The sequence below is a fragment of the Trachurus japonicus genome, chromosome 10 (genome assembly GCF_045865225.1).
Source record: "Trachurus japonicus isolate A0001 chromosome 10, Traja_1.0".
NCBI classification, from domain to species: Eukaryota; Metazoa; Chordata; class Actinopteri; order Carangiformes; family Carangidae; genus Trachurus; species Trachurus japonicus.
In genome coordinates this window covers 4,572,373-4,592,161 of record NC_140916.1, presented here as the reverse complement: position 1 = coordinate 4,592,161, position 19,789 = coordinate 4,572,373, and the positions used below count along the sequence as shown (strand labels likewise).

Below are 19,789 nucleotides of genomic sequence, written 5' to 3'. Positions count from 1 at the left end.
CAATACAGATCAATACAGACCAATACAGATTAATACAGATCAATACAGACCAGTACAGCCCAGTACAGACCAATACAGACCAATACAGATCAATACAGATCGATAAATAACAATAAGTAACCAGGTGTGTGCGTGTGTGCGTGTGCGTGTGCGTAGCTGTCGCTGCGTCAGATGAACCAGACCCGGTTCTACGTGGTGGAGAACAGGAAGTGGGCGGAGCCTGTGCAGGTGTGGCTGCTGATTGGAGGGCTGCCCCCCCTGCTGAGCAGAGAGGAGTACGGTCAGCTGGTCCAGGAGCAGCTCACCACCAAGCGTGAGTGTGACATCATCACCGCCGCCACGCCTCGCTGCCATGACGTCATCTAACCCCTCCCCCTCGCTGCCATGACGTCATCTAACCCCTCCCCCTCGCTGCCATAACGTCCTCTAACCGCTCCCCCACGCTGCCATGACGTCATCTACCCCCCCCCCCCACGTTGCCATGACGTCATCTAACCCCTCCCCCTCGCTGCGATTAGAGCACTGGAATAAGAGCGTAACGACACGCATTGGTTCAATGGAAGCGTCTCCTGGTGGCGGAATATGGGTATTGCAAAAGCGCCCAAGAACTGACAACTCTGCATTGTTGGTGAATGAGCAAGTGTGGTATTTTCAATAATTTAAAGCAGAACTATGCAAGTCAGCCAGAAATAGCTCGCTCCTTCGTTGGTTTCTCTTTTTTTTCCCTCTCCGGAGCTCCCCCACAGTCCTGGGAGGCACATGTCACAAAAAAAAATACTCGCCGCCACCACCTCCTCCACCCCCTTGTTTTTACAAGGAAGCTGCTGAAGGTAGAGAGCGGTGTTTGCTAAGCCCTGCTAACGTTGGGCTAGTGCTAACACGGAGCTAATGCTAACACGGACCTAACGCTAACACGGCGCTAACGCTAACACGGAGCTAATGCTAACACGGCGCTAACGCTAACACGGCCACACACAGACACAGACATAGGCTGTGTTCGAAATCATCCACTCACTTACTCACTCCCTATCCACTATATCATGTATATGATATAGTGGACTACATCATGTACACGATGTAGGGAATGACGGGAGGAGAATTCGGACATTAGACGGTAATTTTCTGGAAGTGGTTGCGTCAGCAGATGCGCCAGGTGTTGCTGTGACGGAAGCAGACGCGCCGAGAATCATGTAAACAAACCAGTATGAAACAAACCGGACACATAAAAATGAAATAATAAAAACCAGACCCTTGCGGGAACATTTTAGGATGTGATTCTGTGTGGTTGTGCTACTTGGACAATAAACTGTTGAAATATCGGAAGTTTGGTTTGGTTGTGTGTCCCGACCGTGAGCCGTTAACGGCTCTGTGGCTATTAGCTTAGCTCGTCAGATCGTATTTACTACATATTCTACTACAGTTTCTTAATTAGATTGATTTAATGCTGCCTGTTAATGTTCGGATGCTGCTGCCCAACTCCTGCTCCTCGGGCGAGGCAAACGGAGCGAAGGCAAATACGTCTGAGGAGTTTTTTTGGTAAATTGCCTAAGTAAATCGTAGCTAACATGCTAATTAGCTTCCTCTTCTTCTCTGGCAAAACACGACCGCATTGCATTGTGGGATACGGGAGTAGAAAGTAGTGTACATCGCTTGTTCACTCAATTTCGCGGTGCATTGTGGGTGTTTTGTCATCGTCCACTACGCATCGCCCCCCCCTCCCACCCTTTCCCCTGCTGTTAGACCGGCCTCCCCTCCCTTCCCATGGACCAGTCTGCCACCCAGTCCTCCCATCGAGCTGGCCAGCTCTCCCTGCTGCAAACCCCCCCCCCCCCCCCCCCCCCCAACACCAGAGGCTGCCCTCATCAACTCCTGCTAACATTTCCATATTTCGCACATTCTGTGACATAAACTGTAAACTGTTTTCTTGTCTGTAACAACATCTATTGCACGTCTGTCCGTCCTGGGTGAGGGATCCCTCCTCTGTTGCTCACCCTGAGGTTTCTCCGATTTTTCCCTGTTAAAAGGGTTTTCCATGGAGTTTTTCCTCAGTCGATGTGAGGGTCTAAGGACAGAGGATGTTGTTATGATGCCATCTGTCTGTAAAGCCCTTTGAGCAGTGGCGGCCGGTCAATAGGGGGCGCTAGGGCGCCGCCCCCATCAAAATTTCAGGAAAAAAGTGTAGACACAGTAAACATAAATATAATAAAAAGTAATTACCATATCTGTTCAGTGTTCACTCATACAATGGGTTTTACTTTGAAATTCGTAAGCCTTTCCATTCCATATTGGGTTTATTCTGGGTTGTTTCATACATTTCAATAGCGAAGGGCGCCGGCCTAATGAGTGTGTATGTGGGCTCTTAAACTTTTGGCTTCCATGTGACTTCATGCTGGTCTCTAATTGGTCACTTCAAGATTCTCCTCCGGGCGCAGCTCTCTGCGCCCGTGGCCAATCAGCGCGTTTGGGTCATTTTTTCATCCAATCGGATTGATTCATGATACCTGACCTGTCAATCAAAGTCACTCCCCTGGCAGCGGCGACGTGTCACTCAAACAGCTACAGACTCACCCGCGTGCACCGTTAATATAATACATCCATGGCGTGCACACGGAGCAGACAGAAAACAACAACAAGACAGGAGACAATGGCGGCCGCAGCAAAAGAAAAATCTGTTGTTTCAGGTTATGTTCAGAGTTTCATCCTAAAATCGGCTATAAAGGCGCCGCTGTTTCACTATTTAGCCTAACTAATTTTCAGCTGCGTCACCTTTACTTTGAAAGTCCAGTGTGGCTAGATCAGAACGGAGCGTTTGTACGGAGGGAGAGATCAGCTGATCCGCTGCTGACTGCTGTTTACTGCTGGATGTGAAGTTAGCAATGCTCTTTATTTATCTTATTTATCTGACGCCCCCCCAATTTATTTTAGCACCAGCCGCCACTGCCTTTGAGACACTGTTTGTAAAAACGGGCTATACAAATAAAATTGCCTTGCCTTGCCTTGCCTTACATAGTGGATGAAATTAATCGCGGAGAATTCGAACAACACTACAAAATGGCGAACACACTATATAGTACACTACATCCGTGATAGGGGGTGATTTCGAACACAGCCATAGACACACACATGAATAAATGTTCCAAAACGTGTATGTGTGTCATGATGTATTACATTATTTTATAAAAGATCCATGGTGTGTGTCCGTGTCTGTGTTAGCGTTAGCTCCATGTTAGCCACAAGCCAAACTTCATCAGTACAAACATTTCATGTTTCCATGGTTTCCTCCGACTTTCCTAACTCAAACCAATCACGATTCATGACATGCATGACGTCATCTGCGTTTTTATCTCGTACTGCCGTAACAAGGCAGTTTCCCGCGATAGTTCTATCCACTGATGAGATTTGGGATTTTCTGGGCGCTTTTGCAATACCCATATCCTGCCACTAAGGGGCGCAAAATACTTACCACGGGAGTCAATGGTGGTGTCGTTACTCTCTTTTCCAGTGCTCTAGGTGCGATGACGTCATCTAACCCCTCCTCCCTGTGTCTCTGCAGGTCACCTGGTCTCCATCAGCCACTTCTACCCCAGCCAAGGTTTGTTGTTGTTATCATGCTGCACTGTCATGCTCTATCAGTGACAGTAAAGTTATGAATTGAACTGAATTGAAACCACCCAAATATTAAAGGGATATTCCGGTGTGAGTTTAACACAGTGCTTCTCAAACTATTTTACATCAAGGACCCAAAATTGACACAAATTAGACCATGGAGCCCCACTGGACAAAACTTTAAAGCAAACACCAGAAATACACAAATATTTGTTTTGGAACTGAAGAACTTTTTTAGTCAGTGTATTCGTTCAAATTAGGGCCAATGGTATGAATTTGTGGAAATATTGTAGAGAAATTTCCAGAAAAAAAGTGGTAAAAATTATCAAAATAAAAAGGTACCGTATTTTTTTTTTTAATTCTAGAAAAAAGTGGCAAGATTTCTAAAAAATATATAAAATAATAATAATAAAAAAAAAAGAATTCTAGAAAAAAAGTAGCAAAATTTCTCAAATAGTTTTACAAAAATTCTAGGAAGAACTGGTAAAATTTCTCAAAAAAGTGGTAAAATTTCTCAAAATAGTTAAAAAAAAATCCTAGATGGAACTGGTAACATTTCTCAAAAAAAGTAAAAGAAAAAAAAAAATAGAAAAAGTGAAGTATAAAAAAGAAAAAGAAAAGTGGTAAAATTTCTCAAAATAGTTTTTAAAAAATCTTAGAAGGAACTGGTAAAATTTCTCAAAAAAAAGTAAAAAAAAAAAAAAAAACTAGAAAAAGTGAAAAAAAAAGAAAAAAGTGGTAAATTTCTCAAAATAGTTTAAAAAAAAATTCTAGAAGGAACTGGTAAAATTTCTCAAAAAAGTGGTAACATTTCTCCAAAAAAAGTTTTTAAAAAATCTAGAAAAAAAGAAGAAAAAAAAGTCATAAAATTTCTCAAATTAGTTTTTAAAAAATCTAGGAGGAACTGGTAAACTTTTTCAAAAAAGTGAAAAAAAAATCTAGAAAAAGTGAAAAAAAGATGAAAAATTTCTCAAAAACAAAAAATTATTAAATGAATTTAATTCTAGAAAAAAGTGGTAAAATTTCAAGAAAAAGTTGGGGACCCCTTGAACCCTCTCAAGGACCCTGGGGGTCCCTGGACCCCACTTTGAGAGATCAAGTTTGCTGACTGCAAACTTCTCTAGTAGCAACTTCAGTAAAGACTGTACAATAACAAAACACTGCTGTGGATTCCTCCACCAACCAACCGCCATCAAAAAGCTGCTCATAGCCACAAAATAAAAAAAGTGGTAAAACTTCAAGAAAGAGTTGAGGAGCCCAGGTTGGCTGGTGGAGGAATCCACAGCAGTGTTTTGTTAGCGTACCGTACGCTCTTTGCTGAAGTTGCTACAACTAGAGACACTGGCGGTCGACAGACTCTGGTCTGGTCTTACTCTGTCATGGTGTGTTAGACCAATGGGTTAAACTTATGGCGGAATGTCCCTTTACGGTCATGTGCACTGCAGAGATAAACTGTGTGTGTGTGTGTGTGATGCGTTCAGGTGCAGTTGCTCTGCAGATCTCCTGTTTCTCCGAGGCAGAGAGGATCTACATGTTGGCTAAAGACACGACCGTCCACAGCAGGACGCTGACGTCCCTCGTTGTCCCGGAGATCATGGTAACACACACACACACACACACACACACACACACACACACACACACACACACACACACCCCTACACCTGTCCTGACGGTCTCTGCTGTCTCAGGTCCACAGTCTGGGTCCAGACGTCTGTCCTCTGCTGGTCTTCGTCAACCCAAAGAGTGGAGGTCTGAAGGGACGAGAGCTGCTCTACAGCTTCAGGAAGATCCTCAACCCCCACCAGGTCTTTGACATCTCCAACGGAGGACCGCTGCCCGGGTGAGGACCAGGACTGGGACTGGGACTCTGGACTAGGACTCAGGACCAGGACCAGGACCAGGACTGGGACTAGGACTCAGGGCCAGGACCAGGACCAGGACTAGGACTGAGGACCAGGACCAGGACCAGGACTGGGTCTCTGGACTGGGACTGGGACTAGGACTCAGGACCAGGACTGAGACTGAGACTGGGACTAGGACTCAGGACCAGGACCTGGACTGGGACTAGTACTGAGACCGGGACCAGGACCAGGACCAGGACCAGGACCAGGACCAGGACCAGGACCTGGACTGGGACTAGGACTCAGGACCAGGACCAAGACTGAGACTAGGACTCAGGACTGAGAACCAGGACCAGGACCGGGACTGAGACTAGGACTCAGGACTGAGAACCAGGACTGAGACTCTGGACTCAGGACTCAGGACTGAGACTGAGACTAGGACTCAGGACCAGGACCAGGACCAGAACTGAGACTCTGGACTGGGACTGACACTAGGACTAGAACTCAGGGCTGGGACTGAGACTAGGACCAGGACTCAGGACCAGGACCAGGACCAGGACTGAGACTCTGGACTGGGACTGAGACTAGGACCAGGACTCAGGACCAGGACTGGGACTCTGGACTGAGACTGGGACTGGGACTCTGGACTGGGACTGAGACTAGGACTCAGGACCAGGACCGTCCCGGGACTAGGACTGGGACTCTGGACTGGGACTGAGACTGAGACTAGGACTGGGATTAGGACTGGGACTCTGGACTGGGACTGGGACTGGGACTGGGACTGAGACTAGGACTCAGACTCAGACTCAGGACCAGGATTAGGACCCAGGACCAGGACTCAGGACCAGGACCAGGACAAGGACTGGGACTGAGACTGAGTCCGTGCGGTCGTAACAATTGACCTCTGGCTAAGCCCCGCCCCCTTCACTCACTCGGACAAACAGTCAACATTCGGTGACAGTTGCTATGGCAGCTGTCACAGTAGGAGACATTTCACAGGAGGCAATTGATGGTTTTTGGAGACAGAAAGATTAAATATCATCTCCAAGTCACCAAAACTTCACTTAGCTTTACTGCTATGGCTGTCGGTTGCCGCGAAACGCCGATAGCGACGGGCTAATTTCTGTTAGCCTGTCTATGGAGTTTTAGATTATACGTTAGCATTAAGCTAGCGGACTTTATGCTTAGTTGTGATACTGGCTAACGTCTAAACATCTCTGACAATATGTTGCCTCAAATACGTTGTTGACTTAACTTAGAACAGATGTAGACATCCTTGTTCATTTTATCCAGGTTTAGTTGGTGTTGTGGTCTACTGCAGAACTTTATTCAGAGCAGACACTTCTCTCTGTTGAGATGTGGCTTGGGAAAAGGTAAAAAAAAAAACACCCCGTCGCCCAGCCTTTCGGGATACCTAGTGTCGGAGTTGCATGTACCCCATGCACACCGTTTGACCATTTTAAACTTAAAGGGACAACGAGGAGTTTTGGAAAAGCAAAGTGTTTTCACACTACATTTATGAGCCTCCGCGCCCCGTGAAATTCTTTGACCGGCCCAAGACAGACTCATGTTTTCATTCCTCAAGAATTAAAGTCAGAGGTTGGAAGACGATCACATACCGTCGTAGTTCCGACCATAAACGGCGATTCGGCGGCGTTATTCTCATGACTCGCCACGAAACCGAAAGTAAGGAAACGCTGGTCGGCTCGCCCAGCATTTCCACCACCACTAATAATAACAAAATAACGATAGAGACAAAATTTATCGAAAATGGGCCCATTAACAAGTGTGGGTAACGTAGACTCATCCACATTAATATGAGACTGTTTTTATTGTCGCGGAATTTTTCGTTCTGCCGATGGAGAAACTCCTTGTTGTCCCTTTAAAATGTCAAGAAAAAACATAAAAACGAATGAAAACTGACTAACTGCAATGCATTTCAATGGACGTAGAAGCAGAGAATGTCCGAGTGTATGGGCTACCTATGCGCACTGTGATTGGCTCATCACGTTTGGGGGCGTGGCTTAGCCATAGGTCAATTGAGCTTTGCGCAGACAGGTCCGGCGGAGTCGAGTCTGACCTCTGTCCTCTGACCTCTGACCTCTGTCCTCCAGACTCCACACCTTCCGGCAGCTGTCCCGGTTCAGGATCCTGGTGTGTGGCGGTGATGGGACGGTGGGCTGGGTGCTGGGCGTCCTGGAGGCGGTCCGCCACCAGCTGGTCTGCAGGGAGCCGCCGATCGGCATCGTGCCCCTGGGGACAGGTGAGACTGGCTCTGGCTCCGCCCCCCCCTCCCGCCTGACGGACAGGTGCTGCGGCGGCGGTGGACAGCTGCTGACGTCCGTCCCATCTCCTTAATTTTAATTTAACCTTTATTTTACCAGGCAAATTGCTTGAGATAAAAAAAATCTCTTTTACAAGCATGGCCTGGCCAAGAAAGCAGCAACAAGATATACACACAAAGAAGAGGGGACAAACATGAGAGAGAGAAAAAGAGAGAGAGAGAAAAAAAAGAAAAGATGAATGACGTCCAGAGCCCTATGTTCTACAGTCCGGCGGGGATATGGGGGGAAGAGAAGGAGGAAGAGAGGGCTGTGTGGTACAAGGGAAGGCTGTACCAGGGGATCCTGAGGGAAGAGAGATTATGTTAAATCAAACAAGATAGAACAGAACAATGCACAACAATACACACTAAAAGAACGCTAATCCAGTGATGATACTAAAAATACTAAACAGTAAAACATTTACACACTCCATGATTTGCCATTAAAAAGCAGTTACGTCTGGTTTTAAAATCGGAAAGGGTGATGAATGCCTGTAGTTTTTTTGGAGATTGTTCCAGCCAGAGGGAGCAGAGTACATGAATGCCCTCTTCCCAAACTCAGTACGAGGCAGATAGAAAGTCCAGAGAGCGCAATCTGTATGATGAGTTTGATGTGAGAGTGAGGTAGGTGCAGAGGTATGAGGGAAGTAGTCCAATAATTGCTTTATAGATGAAGGTGTACCAGTGTAGAAGCCTACGAGCAGACAAAGACAGCCAGCCTACTTTAGCATACAGAGTACAATGATGGGTGAGTGACTTACAGCCGCTAATGTATCTTAAAGCACAATGATAAATGGCATCCAGCATATGCAAAGAGGTAGAGCAGGCATTCATGTACAGTACGTCACCATAATCCAACAAAGGAATAAAAGTAGCTGCAACAAGCCTTTTTTTTAGAGACAAAAGAAAAACAAGATTTATTTCTGAAATAAAAGCCCAATCTCTCCTAGGTAATGACCTGGCCCGGGTGCTGCGCTGGGGGCCCGGCTACGGCGGCGAGGACCCGCACCACATCCTGGTGGCGGTGGACGAGGCCGACGAGGTCCTGATGGACCGCTGGACCATCCTGCTGGACGCTCAGGACCTGGCAGAGGACGGCGAGGAAAACCATTTTCTGGAGCCGCCCAAGGTGGGAGAGGAGAGGAGAGGAGAGGAGAGGGGGGGAGAGAGGAGGGGAGAGGAGAGGAGAGGAGAGGAGAGGAGAGGAGAGGAGAGGAGAGGAGAGGGGGAGGGGAGGGGGGGGGAAGAGGAGAGGAGAGGAGAGGAGAGAAGGGGAGAGGAGAGGAGAGGAGAGGAGGGGAAAGGAGAGGAGAGGAGAGGAGAGGAGAAGAGAGGGGAGGAGAGGAGAAGAGAGGGGGGGGGGGGGGGGGAGGAGAGGAGAGAAGAGAATGAGAGGAGAGGGGAGGAGAGGAGGAAGGAGAGGGCTCTGTGTAACCAGATGTGTCCCCCAGCAGTCTAAGCCCTGTCATAAAGGAAGGTCTTAAGTCTAGACTTAAATGTAGTTAGAGTGTCTGCCTCTTTGACCCATGGAGAGAGCTGGTTCCACAGTAAAGGAGCCCGGTAACTGAAGGCTCTACCTCCCAGTCTGTTTTTAGAGATAGTGGGAGTCACTAACAGACCTGCATTCTGGGAGCGGAGTGAAGGTATCGGTATTGGTACCGGTATCGAAAATTTTTGATTGAAACCCAGCCCTACTGGTACTGGTACCGGTTCTGGTACTGGTACTTAAGGCTGGGTGCCGAACTTTGGTTCTTTTGTGGCGCCGACCGAAATGCTTCGGTAGCACCAAGTATCAAAACATGCCTCGTCTTTCGGTGCCAAGTTTCGGTACCAGAGGTGAATCACTGATCAAGATCTGATGATGCTGTCGGTGGTCGTCTGGGTAACGTTACGTGGTTGCAGCAGCAGGGAGAACGACCCCTTTTTATGTCCTGTCCGGGCAAGGCAAGGCAATTTTATCTGTATAGCCCGTTTTTACAAACAGTTTGTCTCAAAGGGCTTTACATGGCATCATAACAACATCCTCTGTCCTTAGACCCTCACATCCACTGAGAAAAAACACCATGGAAAACCCTTTTAACAGGGAAAACCAGGAGAAACCTCAGGGTGAGAGAGGGGAGATCCTTCACCCAGGACGGACAGATGGGACATAGATGTTGTTACAGACAAGGAAACAGTTTATAACAGAGAATGTGGGAAACATGGAAATGTTGAGCAGCTGAAGGAGGAAGCTTCTGGTAGGCAAGGGAGGCAGGGAGAGCAGACCAGCTTAAGGGGAGGACTGGATGGTAGACTGGTTCATAGGAACCACATCAGAACCAGAACCAGTCCCCAGTAACACCGTCCATGTCTCCTCTCAGATCGTCCAGATGAACAACTACTTTGGACTCGGTATCGACGCTGAACTCAGTCTGGACTTTCACCTGGCGAGAGAAGGAGAACCAGACAAGTTCACCAGCAGGTACCGCACCTCCTCTTCCCTCCTCCTCCTCTTCCTCCTCTTCCTTCCTCCTGCTCCTCCTCCTCCATCCTCCTCCTCCTCCTCCTTTCTCCTCCCACACCTCCTCTCTGCTCCTCTTCCTCCTCTCCCTCCTCTTCCTAATCCTCCTCCTCCTTCTCCTCCTCTCCCTCTTCCCCCTCTTCCTTCCTCCTCCTCCTCCTCCTCCTCTTTGTCTTCCTCCTCCTCCTCTTCCTCTTCCTCCTCCTCCCCCACCTCCTCTCTGCTCCTCTTCCTCCTGCTCCTCCTCCTCCTTTTCCTCCTCCCTCCTCTTCCTTCCTCCTGCTCCTCCTTCTCCCTCCTCCTCCTCTCTCCATCCTCCTCCTCTCTTCCTCTTCCTCCTTCTCTCTTCCTCCTCCTCTCCTCCCTCCCCTTCCTCTTCCTCCTCCTCCTCTTCCTTCCTCCTCCCCCTCCTCCTCTCTGCTCCTCTTCCTCTTCCTCCTCCCCCTCCTCCTCCTCTTCTTCCTCCTCCTCCTCCTCCCCTCCCTCCTCTTCCTCTCTCCCCCTCCTCCTCCTCCTCCCCTCCCTCCTCTTCCTCTCTCCTCCTCCTCCTCCTCCTCCTCCTCTCTCCCCCTCCTCCTCCTCCCCTCCCTCCTCTTCCTATAAGAACTACATCTCCCCCCCCAGGTTCCATAACAAGACTGTGTATGTGAAGATGGGTCTGCAGAAGATCAGCTACAGCCGGAGTCTGCACAAGGAGCTGACGCTGCAGGTCGACACCCACACCGTGGCGCTGCCCAGCATCGAAGGGCTCATCTTCCTCAACATCCCCAGGTGGAGACACACACACACACACACACTGATAGACACACACAGACACACACACACACACACACAGATGAATGTGAACTCATAAAGACGTTTCTCCTAACATGAGATCCAGTGGTGTATGTACTCAGTATACCCACTGAAAATGCAAAGTTTTACCACTTTTCCTTGAATAGTTTTGAGAAATTTTTACCAGTCTCCATTTTTCTTTTTTACTTTTTCTTTTTTTTTTTCAAGAAATTTTGCCCCTTTTTTTGAGAGGGAGAAATTTTGCCACATTTTTCTATAATTTTTTTGAGAAATTTTACCACTTTTTTTGAGAAATTTTACCACATTTTTTCAAAAAAGTTTTGCAAAATCTTAACAACTTTTTCTAGAATTTTTTTTTAGAAATGTTACTATTTTTTCTCAATTAAAAAAAACTTTTTACTATTTTTTTTTTTTTTTTAATTTTACCACTTTTTTCTATAAATGTTTCAACTTTTTTGGACATACTGTACCACTTTTTTCCAGAATTTAAAAAAAAAAAATGTACGCCTAATTCAAACGTACATTGATTGTTTGTGTATTTCTGGTGTTTGCTTCAAAATGTTGTCCAATGGGGGTCCGTGGTCTAATTTGTGTCAATTTTGGGTCCTTGATATAAAAAAGTTTGAGAACCACCAGTGATACAAGTATGAACAGTTTACCACCTAAAAAGCAGTTTACCCACTACAAAACATTAGACTACACCACTGATGAGATCTGTGTGTGTGTGTGTGTGTGTAGCTGGGGTTCAGGTGCTGACCTCTGGGGGTCGGAGGTCGATGGTTGCCATGGGAAACCGAGCATCGATGACGGTCTGCTTGAAGTGGTCGGAGTCACAGGGGTCGTCCACATGGTGAGGAGTGTTTGTTTGTTTGGTAAACATTCACACACACACACACACACACATCCACTTGCACAACATGTCGCCATGACAACGAGGTGTTTTCGAATGTAAACAAAGATGTCGTAAGATGTCGTAGTATGACTAAACGTCTTTACACCAAATTTGCTGCAGTCAAATCAATCAATCAATCAAATCAACCTCATGTTGAGTCGATCATGTTTCTACATCGAGTCTGAGACTTTCATCTGTCATTTAAAGCAGAAGTAAGCGGAATGTTTGTGTTAATATAAGTCTTAAATAGTTCTATGTTCCGACAGCAATCACTTATATAGAGTGTTTGGTCTGAAACACGGGTCTGTCAGTCACTCTGCTCTGCTGTAAGCCGAGGAGAAAACTTTCCTTGTATCTTACAACCTTTATCCAATGAGGAGAGAGAACGGCATAAAGGGGCGGTCCTCTCTGTGTGTGCAGCCAAGGGATGCGCGTGAATGTGGTGACGTAGGGACGAGGGCGGGGACTGCTAACTCCATCGGCTGACAGGAAGCTAGCCAAAACCACCGGATCACTTACTTCTGCTTTAAGTTTATGGAACAGGTTCGATTTCCTGCGTTTTTCACGTGTGTGTGTGTGTGTGTGCGCGTGCAGGGCCAGGTGCAGAGCGGGATCCGCTCAGGGATCCGTATTGCTCAAGGGAACTACATCCGGCTGACGGTCAGTAAACCCATTCCTGTCCAGGTGGACGGAGAACCCTGGATCCAACCGCCAGGACACATCATCATCTCTGCTGCAGGACCCAAGGTAGGACGACAGCAAGCACCTGTCTCTGTCTCTGTCTCTGTCTCTGTCCTCAGGTAGGACGACAGCACGCACCTGTCTCTGTCTCTGTCTCTGTCCTCAGGTGTGGTCAGGACCAGACTGACACCTGTTCCAACTAGAGCTGCTTCTCAGTTTGAATCCTTCCACACCGTAGATGACCATTTAGTAGCCCGGGCGTTTATAAGAACCAGGCGTGTATTTGCAACAGGCTACAATTTAATTTTGCAATGAGCAGCACCAGACCATCATGCAAAGGATGTCACCATAGGACCACTGGAACAACACTACTTTTTTCCCCAGACACATCTTTGTTGACATCAGACAATAAATACAAAGACAGTTTGTCTGTGTTACCGCGACACAGGGAGCTGATCAGAGCAGCCAATCAGAGCAGTATTATGAACGATAGTGGGGGGAACACTGTAGATTAGTGCATTTATCTATTCATTTGTTTTGTCTGTTAGCAGTCCAGCGCGACCTGTCCTGCTAGCGCTCCTGTGTTTGTGTGTCTGAGGTGAGAGCCGGTGAAACGCTGTTAAAAAAAACATTTTTTTTTCTGTGCAAGACTATGGTAAACACTTAATGGCCCGCAAGTTTAATTGAACCGGCGTTTAATATGCCGAATGAGGTTGTACCCCGGCGGCTATTAGAGCACAAGTGCATATTTGCACGCGGGCGACTATTTGGTCATCTACGGTATTTATGTAACGGAGGTCTGTGGGTTTAGTCACAGTCACGAGGTAGAGACAGGAAATCATTCCTGCTTGCGACCACAAGGCTTTTTAAAGGGATAGTTCAACATTTTGTCAAATTGGCCCATTGCCATAATCCCTATAGTCATAGCAGTAGGTTCGTTACCTTTAATTGTCGGTGCAAGCTATTTTTAGAACGGCGGAGCAGAGTCGCAAGCTGCTCAGAGCTACGCTACGGAGGCTCATGGGATTTCTTGGTTTCCCTCATCAAATACACAATCCAACAACTCCACAACGCTCTGGTGGACAAGTTGTGACCTGCACATTCACCACGCTATGAGATAATAACAGAACAGAGTTGTTTTAGAGGGAAATACAGAGACTGCTTGATGAAACGGGAACGCACATCAGTGGTTTTGCATGAATTTCCCTCTAAAACAACTCTGTCTGGTAACGTTGTGTTATTATCTCAACCTACTGTTATGCCTATAGCGATTATGGCAATGGGCCAATTTACCAATAGCGTGCAATAAGTTGTTCTTATCTCGATTACAGCTTTAATTATTCAAATCTGTTTTATTTAATGGTTGTTATTTTCTTCTGTGCCTGTATGAGATGCTGCTGCTGTGACACTACAGTTCCCTTTATGGATTAATCTTGAATACATGACAGTGAACTAGTGGAAGTATTCACACTGAGACACAGCATACGTTTGGTTTGCAGCTCAGGTGTTCACATGAACTCTAGCTCTCCTGTGGTTCACCTGTTCCCAGGTCAGCTCTGTGTCTGAGTCTCTCTGTCTCTCTCTGTCCGAAGGTCCACATGCTGAGGAAGTCCAAGCAGAAGCAGAAGAAGTCCTCGGCCGGAGCGAAGGATGGACGTCCAGAGAGTCCGTCCTCTAGAGACGGAGGACACTGACCGGCTCAGCTGGACATCGTTGTACTACCCTTCACCGAGGCGTGGCCGTTGTGAGCAGCCAGCTGTCACTTCCCTCATGTAGCTTTGTAGCCATGACGACACGGCGCCGAGAGACCAGGAGCGTGAGACGGGATCAGGTTTCCACATGTAGCTCCAGAACCTTAACCACTGCTAAACATTAGCAGCTAACCCTGAGTTTACTGAGAGGGCGGAGTCTGACGGGTTCAGACTGACTGTGTTTGTACAGTATCAGTGACGTGTTGTAAAAACTTTAATTGTGAAGAATATTGTGCAGCTATGAAACGACTACGATGTCGGTCTGCAGACAAGATGAAGAAACCTGGAGGTGAAGACGGAGACGGCAGCCGCCATGTTTCCTCTTCTTGGTGTGAAATCCCTCAGTAACAGCAGGTTTCTGAACGTTGTTAATGTTGCTAATGAGCAAACTCTGAAACCACAGTGACCACTGTCGAGTCAAAGGGTTGATATTCGACGACAGTGTGAGTGTTTGCACCAGTGAAGCTGCCTCCTGTTGTGCACTGCAAAAACTCAAATGTCTTACCAAGAATATTTGTCTTATTTCTAGTCAAAACACATCTCATTATACCTAAAATAAGACTCGTCACATTAAAAAGTAGCTTGTTTTTAAGACATTTTTTTACTTTTTTCAAACATATTTTCACTTGAAATAAGTAGAAAAATCTGACAGTGGAGCAAGTTTTTCTTTCTTATTACAAGCACAAAAAACTTTCTTTCACTGGCAGATTTTTCTACTTATTTCAAGTGAAAATTTGTTTGAAACAAGTGAAAATGATCTAAAAACAAGTTAATTTTTAGGTGACGAGTCTTGCTTTAAGTGGAAAGAGATTAGTTTGAATAGAAATGAGACATTTTGACAAGAAATAAGACAAATATTCTTGGAAAGAAGTATAGGAAAAAGTAGGAGTTTTTGCCGTGTGAAGAAGCTTTGACTTTGACACCAAAACTGACTGTCATTAGTATGGAGGTACATTTTTGTCTTTATTTTTCAATCAAAACAAACTTCACTTCAATCAAAAAAGAAACATTTCAATCAAAGAAAAAAAGGGTTTGAGCGCAAAAAAATATTTGAGACCCCAAAAAATTGTATTTGAGCACTTTTTTTCTTTGATTGAAAAGGTTTTTTTTTATTGAGGTGATATTATTTGATTGAAAACATTTTTGGGGATTAAAGTCATCTTTTTTGTATTTGGGACATATTATGGGTAGGATATTTGTGTCTTTATTATTCAATCAAATAGAAAGTTGATTAAAACAAAAAAGATATTTTCAATCAAATGGTAACTCTTTTCTTTTTCAATCAAAAGCAATTTTTTGGGTCTTAAATATTTTTTTTGCATTCAAACACTTTTTTTTGATTGAAAAGGTTTGTTTTTTTTAAGTGAAAATATTTTGTTTGAATCAACTTGTTTTTGATTGAATAATAGACATAAATGTACCTCCATACATTAGTGCGTCATCAGTATCAGTCTGTAGACTGGCCGTCAGTGCTGTTAACGCCGGCTTCAAATTATCTTCTTGTATTAATGATCGACTTACTTAGATTTATTTGTGCAAAGTATATTACACAGTAGCCTATATTAGATACTATAAACACGTGTTTGATGTCCACAGCCAGTGTTGTTGTGACGGTGCTCGGTGTCCTGTAGGTAAAGGTGTTGTACAGTCTTCCTGTTGCCTACAATAGAAACTGTTGCTGTAGCGTTACACTGTGTTTTCAGGTTATGCTAACGTCCACACAGCTAATTCTTTTCTTCCTTGTGTCTTCCCCGGTTAGCCGTTAGCCGTTAGCCTTCTGTTGTGCTGTTGAATCTGAAGTGCATTTCATGTTAAATATCTTTTTAGCCTACAACACAAAAGAACACAAACAACAGTTTTTTTAGCGGAGGCCTCGTTCACACCAGAAAATGTTCAACAGCACTTTAACCTGGAAAAACAACAAGCTGCACAAACTAGCCACGTTAGCTGTGTAAAGGCTGTTTTTTCTAATGGCAACATTTAAACTGTTAACAAATGGAGGAAAATCCATCAGAGTCATTGTTAGCACCAGAAACTGGAAAACTATAGCATCACCTAGTGAGCTAGCTGTAATATTAGTTAGCAATTACCAAGTTAAATTAATTTTAGTAGTAAAAGTGAATATTGATAGTTGATATGCTATAAATGTAAATGTAAACCACCTGTTTGACAATTGGCAGCAGTAGTGGATAGCGTTCCAGATTGCCAAACAAAAACTGTTTCAGGTGCAACAAACACATTCTGAGGAAATGGATTTTCTAAAATGTGGGATGTGACACAACAATAGTTAGTGTGATGCAGTTAGTGCAAGAAACTTGAGCTAAGCGGCTAAAAAACTAGTTATTACCAACTTCTTGAGCTAGCTGCTTGGCTAGGCTACAGGCTAGCTTATTAAAGAGAAGCCTAAATATACTGAACTGTGGTGCTGTGGTTAAAACAGCAGCAGACACTGAAAACAAGTTAGAAAACCATATAAAACTAAACATTACTAAACTGAAATTATAATTTATGGGTGAACAAAGAGCTAAACTAGCAGTACTATCAGCGTGCTAACTAGTCAGGTTGCTAAGACGATTTGGCCAAAACTGAAAAAATTAAACAAATGAATTAGAGAAACAAAATAGATGAAACTGAGGTTCTGAACTCAGTCTATTGGAGAAAAAACATTTTAATTTGAGGAGAAAATGTTTAAGAACAAGTTTTTTGTTTATTTTGCTGCTAAAACTGATCGGATCATTAATTGGTTAGTGATTTCCCGCCTTTTTAACAGTTGACCGGTTTGTTGGGTCGTATATTTGGATGTTCAGCTGCTTCTCTGTGTTTTCAACCTCGCCCTGTTTCAGAGGTCGAGTGCTGATCATCGGTGGCTTGAACTGTTCATGAGAATCAACTGCTGAGCTTCATGCCGTTCACTGTGTGTGTGTGTGTGTGTGTGTGTGTGTGTGTGTGTGTGTGTGTGAACAGGAATCACATCCTGTCAGTCTGTTATTAGACTCTGTGGTGCAGCTCCACTACGTCGCACAAACACAACCTCTGGTTTACACTGTTGCTGCTCCGTCTCTGCATCATCAGCTTCTCACTCTGTTTGTTCAGTTGACCTCTGTAGAAACCAGACTCCGTCATCAGGTGGCTGGAGCTCAGTCGTATCTGAAGGCGTTTCCTCAGCTGCTAATTAAGGTTTCATTTTTAATTGGTGGCTCCGCCCCCTGCTGCTGATGTCATTGAGCTGTTTGACCATTAATCAGCTGTTGAAGTGTAATTAATGGTGCGTTCCAGGCAACCCGTAACTCGTGTTTTTCCGACCTGTTCCTATGGTTACCCGTTAGAACGTACAGTCAAACTCGTAACTTCCCACCTGTGAACTCGTACTAGATCGATCTACTCCCAGTTCCCAGTTCGTAACTCGTAACTTGCCTGGAACGCTACAAACTCGTAACTGGTGACTTGAAGTCGTGACTTACGGGTTAAAAAGCCTGCCTGGAACGCACCATAACCTTCTGTTGGGAGGCTACTCAGAGGAGGAAGCAGCGTGCTCTTATTTTGGAGACAATGCTTGATGTTGATGTGAGGTGAAGTTAAAGGGATAGTTCAACATTTTGTCAAATTGGCCCATTGCCATAATCCCTATCGTCATAGCAGTAGGTTCATTACCTTTAATTGTCGGTGCAAGCTATTTTTAGAACGGTGGAGCAGAGCCGTGAGCTGCTCAGAGCTACGCTACGGAGGCTCATGGGATTTCTTGGTTTCCCTCATCAAACTCATCAAATACACAATCCAAAAACGCTGTCGTGGACAAGTTGTGAGCTGCACATTCACCACGCTATGAGATAATAACAGAACATTACCAGACAGAGTTGTTTAAGAGGGAAATACAGAGACTGCTTGATGAAATACTGTCCCTGAAGGCAACGCACATCAGCGGTTTTGCATGAATTTCCCTCTAAAACAACTCTGTCTGGTAACGTTGTGTTATTATCTCATAGCGTGGTGAATGTGCAGGTCACAACTTGTCCACCAGAGCGTTGTGGAGTTGTTGGATTGTGTATTTGATGAGTTTGATGAGGGAAACCAAGAAATTCCCTTAGCCTCCGTAGCGTAGCTCTGAGCAGCTCACGGCTCTGCTCCGCCGTTCTAAAAATGGCTTGCACCGACAATTAAAGGTAACAAACCTACTGCTATGACTATAGGGATTATGGTAATGGCCCAATTAGCCAAAATGTTGAACTATCCCTTTAAAGTTCAGAGAAGTTCCTGAGCTGAAAGACGCAGAACGTTTCAGCGTTTCTCACAGGAAACAAACAAAAAAAAGCACAACCGGTGCTGAAGCTCGTGTTTCAGCTCAGCAGGCTTTTATTCTGAAAGGTCAGGTGTTAAATTAAAGGGGCGGAGCAATGGTGGTAAAAAGAAAAGAAAACAAACGACACTGGTACTCAAACACCCGCAGAATAAACCGACTGGCCGAATTAATTATTGATTATTGATGATTTATGATAGAGAGTGAATTAATCCTCAGCTGAATGAGAAGCTCTGAGCTGCTGTATGATGCTGTGTGTCGGAGCTTCCTCAGAGTTTCACATTAAAAGCCTTTTTTCTTTGCATTTGAGCGTTGACTCGTCGATAAACATTCAGTCTGAACTTTTCACCGACGACGCCACAAACAACTCAACGTTTTGTCGAATGTTAAACTTTGAGCTTCAGCTTTTTAACGTGACGTTTGTTTCTGCTTCTGTGTGTCCGTGGTGCCTCGTAGCGTCAGACTCACCTACCTGTCGGTGTTAATGCTGCGTTCATAACAACTCGGAGGTCGGAAATCCCAACTCGAAAATTTCCGACTTCCGACATCATTGCGTTCACGCTGCAGGAACTCGGGAGAAAAAAAACATGGATACCTGAAGGAAGTTTGGCGTATTGTTGTGGCTCATAGCTGAATACGAAAAATCAGTGCAGCAGTAAATTAGTTTAGTTTATTTTGGAGGAGAGGAGACGCTGCAGATGAGTGCACATATAATGTTATAGCCTTGATAACAGTTAAACGTTATTCCCGTCACATACGAGGAACACAATTTCACACCATACAACAATCAATTTGTATGGTTGTTTAATATAAACGTATTTCATATAGGCTACTGCAATAATACACAAAAATATGCACTCAAACCTCAAAAAATAACTTAAAATGTCTAAATTCTAACCGTTTAAGACGAGGGCTGCCATGTTTTGATGTTGTCGTGACGTCAAGTCGGAAAGTCGGAGCTCTGATATGATACCCGAGTTTCCGACCTGTAATTTCCGAGTTTGATGCCGTTCAATTCATTTTTTACAACTCGGAGCTCGTTTTTTTCCGACTTCCGAGTTGTCTTGAACGCAGCATAAGCCCCGCCCCTCAGGAACACCAGG

General features: G+C 45.2%; 1 protein-coding gene across 1 annotated transcript in view; it reads left to right on the top strand.

Moving 5' to 3' along the window:
- dgkq (diacylglycerol kinase theta) overlaps positions 1-18,046 on the top strand; it is a 48,315-nt gene extending 30,269 nt beyond the window's left edge. The window contains exons 13-24 of the mRNA XM_085788991.1: positions 157-313; positions 3,554-3,592; positions 5,088-5,203; positions 5,298-5,449; positions 7,565-7,713; positions 8,724-8,902; positions 10,134-10,234; positions 10,898-11,044; positions 11,807-11,918; positions 12,555-12,707; positions 14,234-17,479; positions 17,529-18,046. Coding sequence (XP_085645117.1) covers positions 157-313; positions 3,554-3,592; positions 5,088-5,203; positions 5,298-5,449; positions 7,565-7,713; positions 8,724-8,902; positions 10,134-10,234; positions 10,898-11,044; positions 11,807-11,918; positions 12,555-12,707; positions 14,234-14,335 — 1,407 coding nt within the window. The 3' untranslated portion in view covers positions 14,336-17,479; positions 17,529-18,046. The remainder of the gene's footprint in view (positions 1-156; positions 314-3,553; positions 3,593-5,087; positions 5,204-5,297; positions 5,450-7,564; positions 7,714-8,723; positions 8,903-10,133; positions 10,235-10,897; positions 11,045-11,806; positions 11,919-12,554; positions 12,708-14,233; positions 17,480-17,528) is intronic.
- Positions 18,047-19,789: the final 1,743 nt, after the last annotated feature.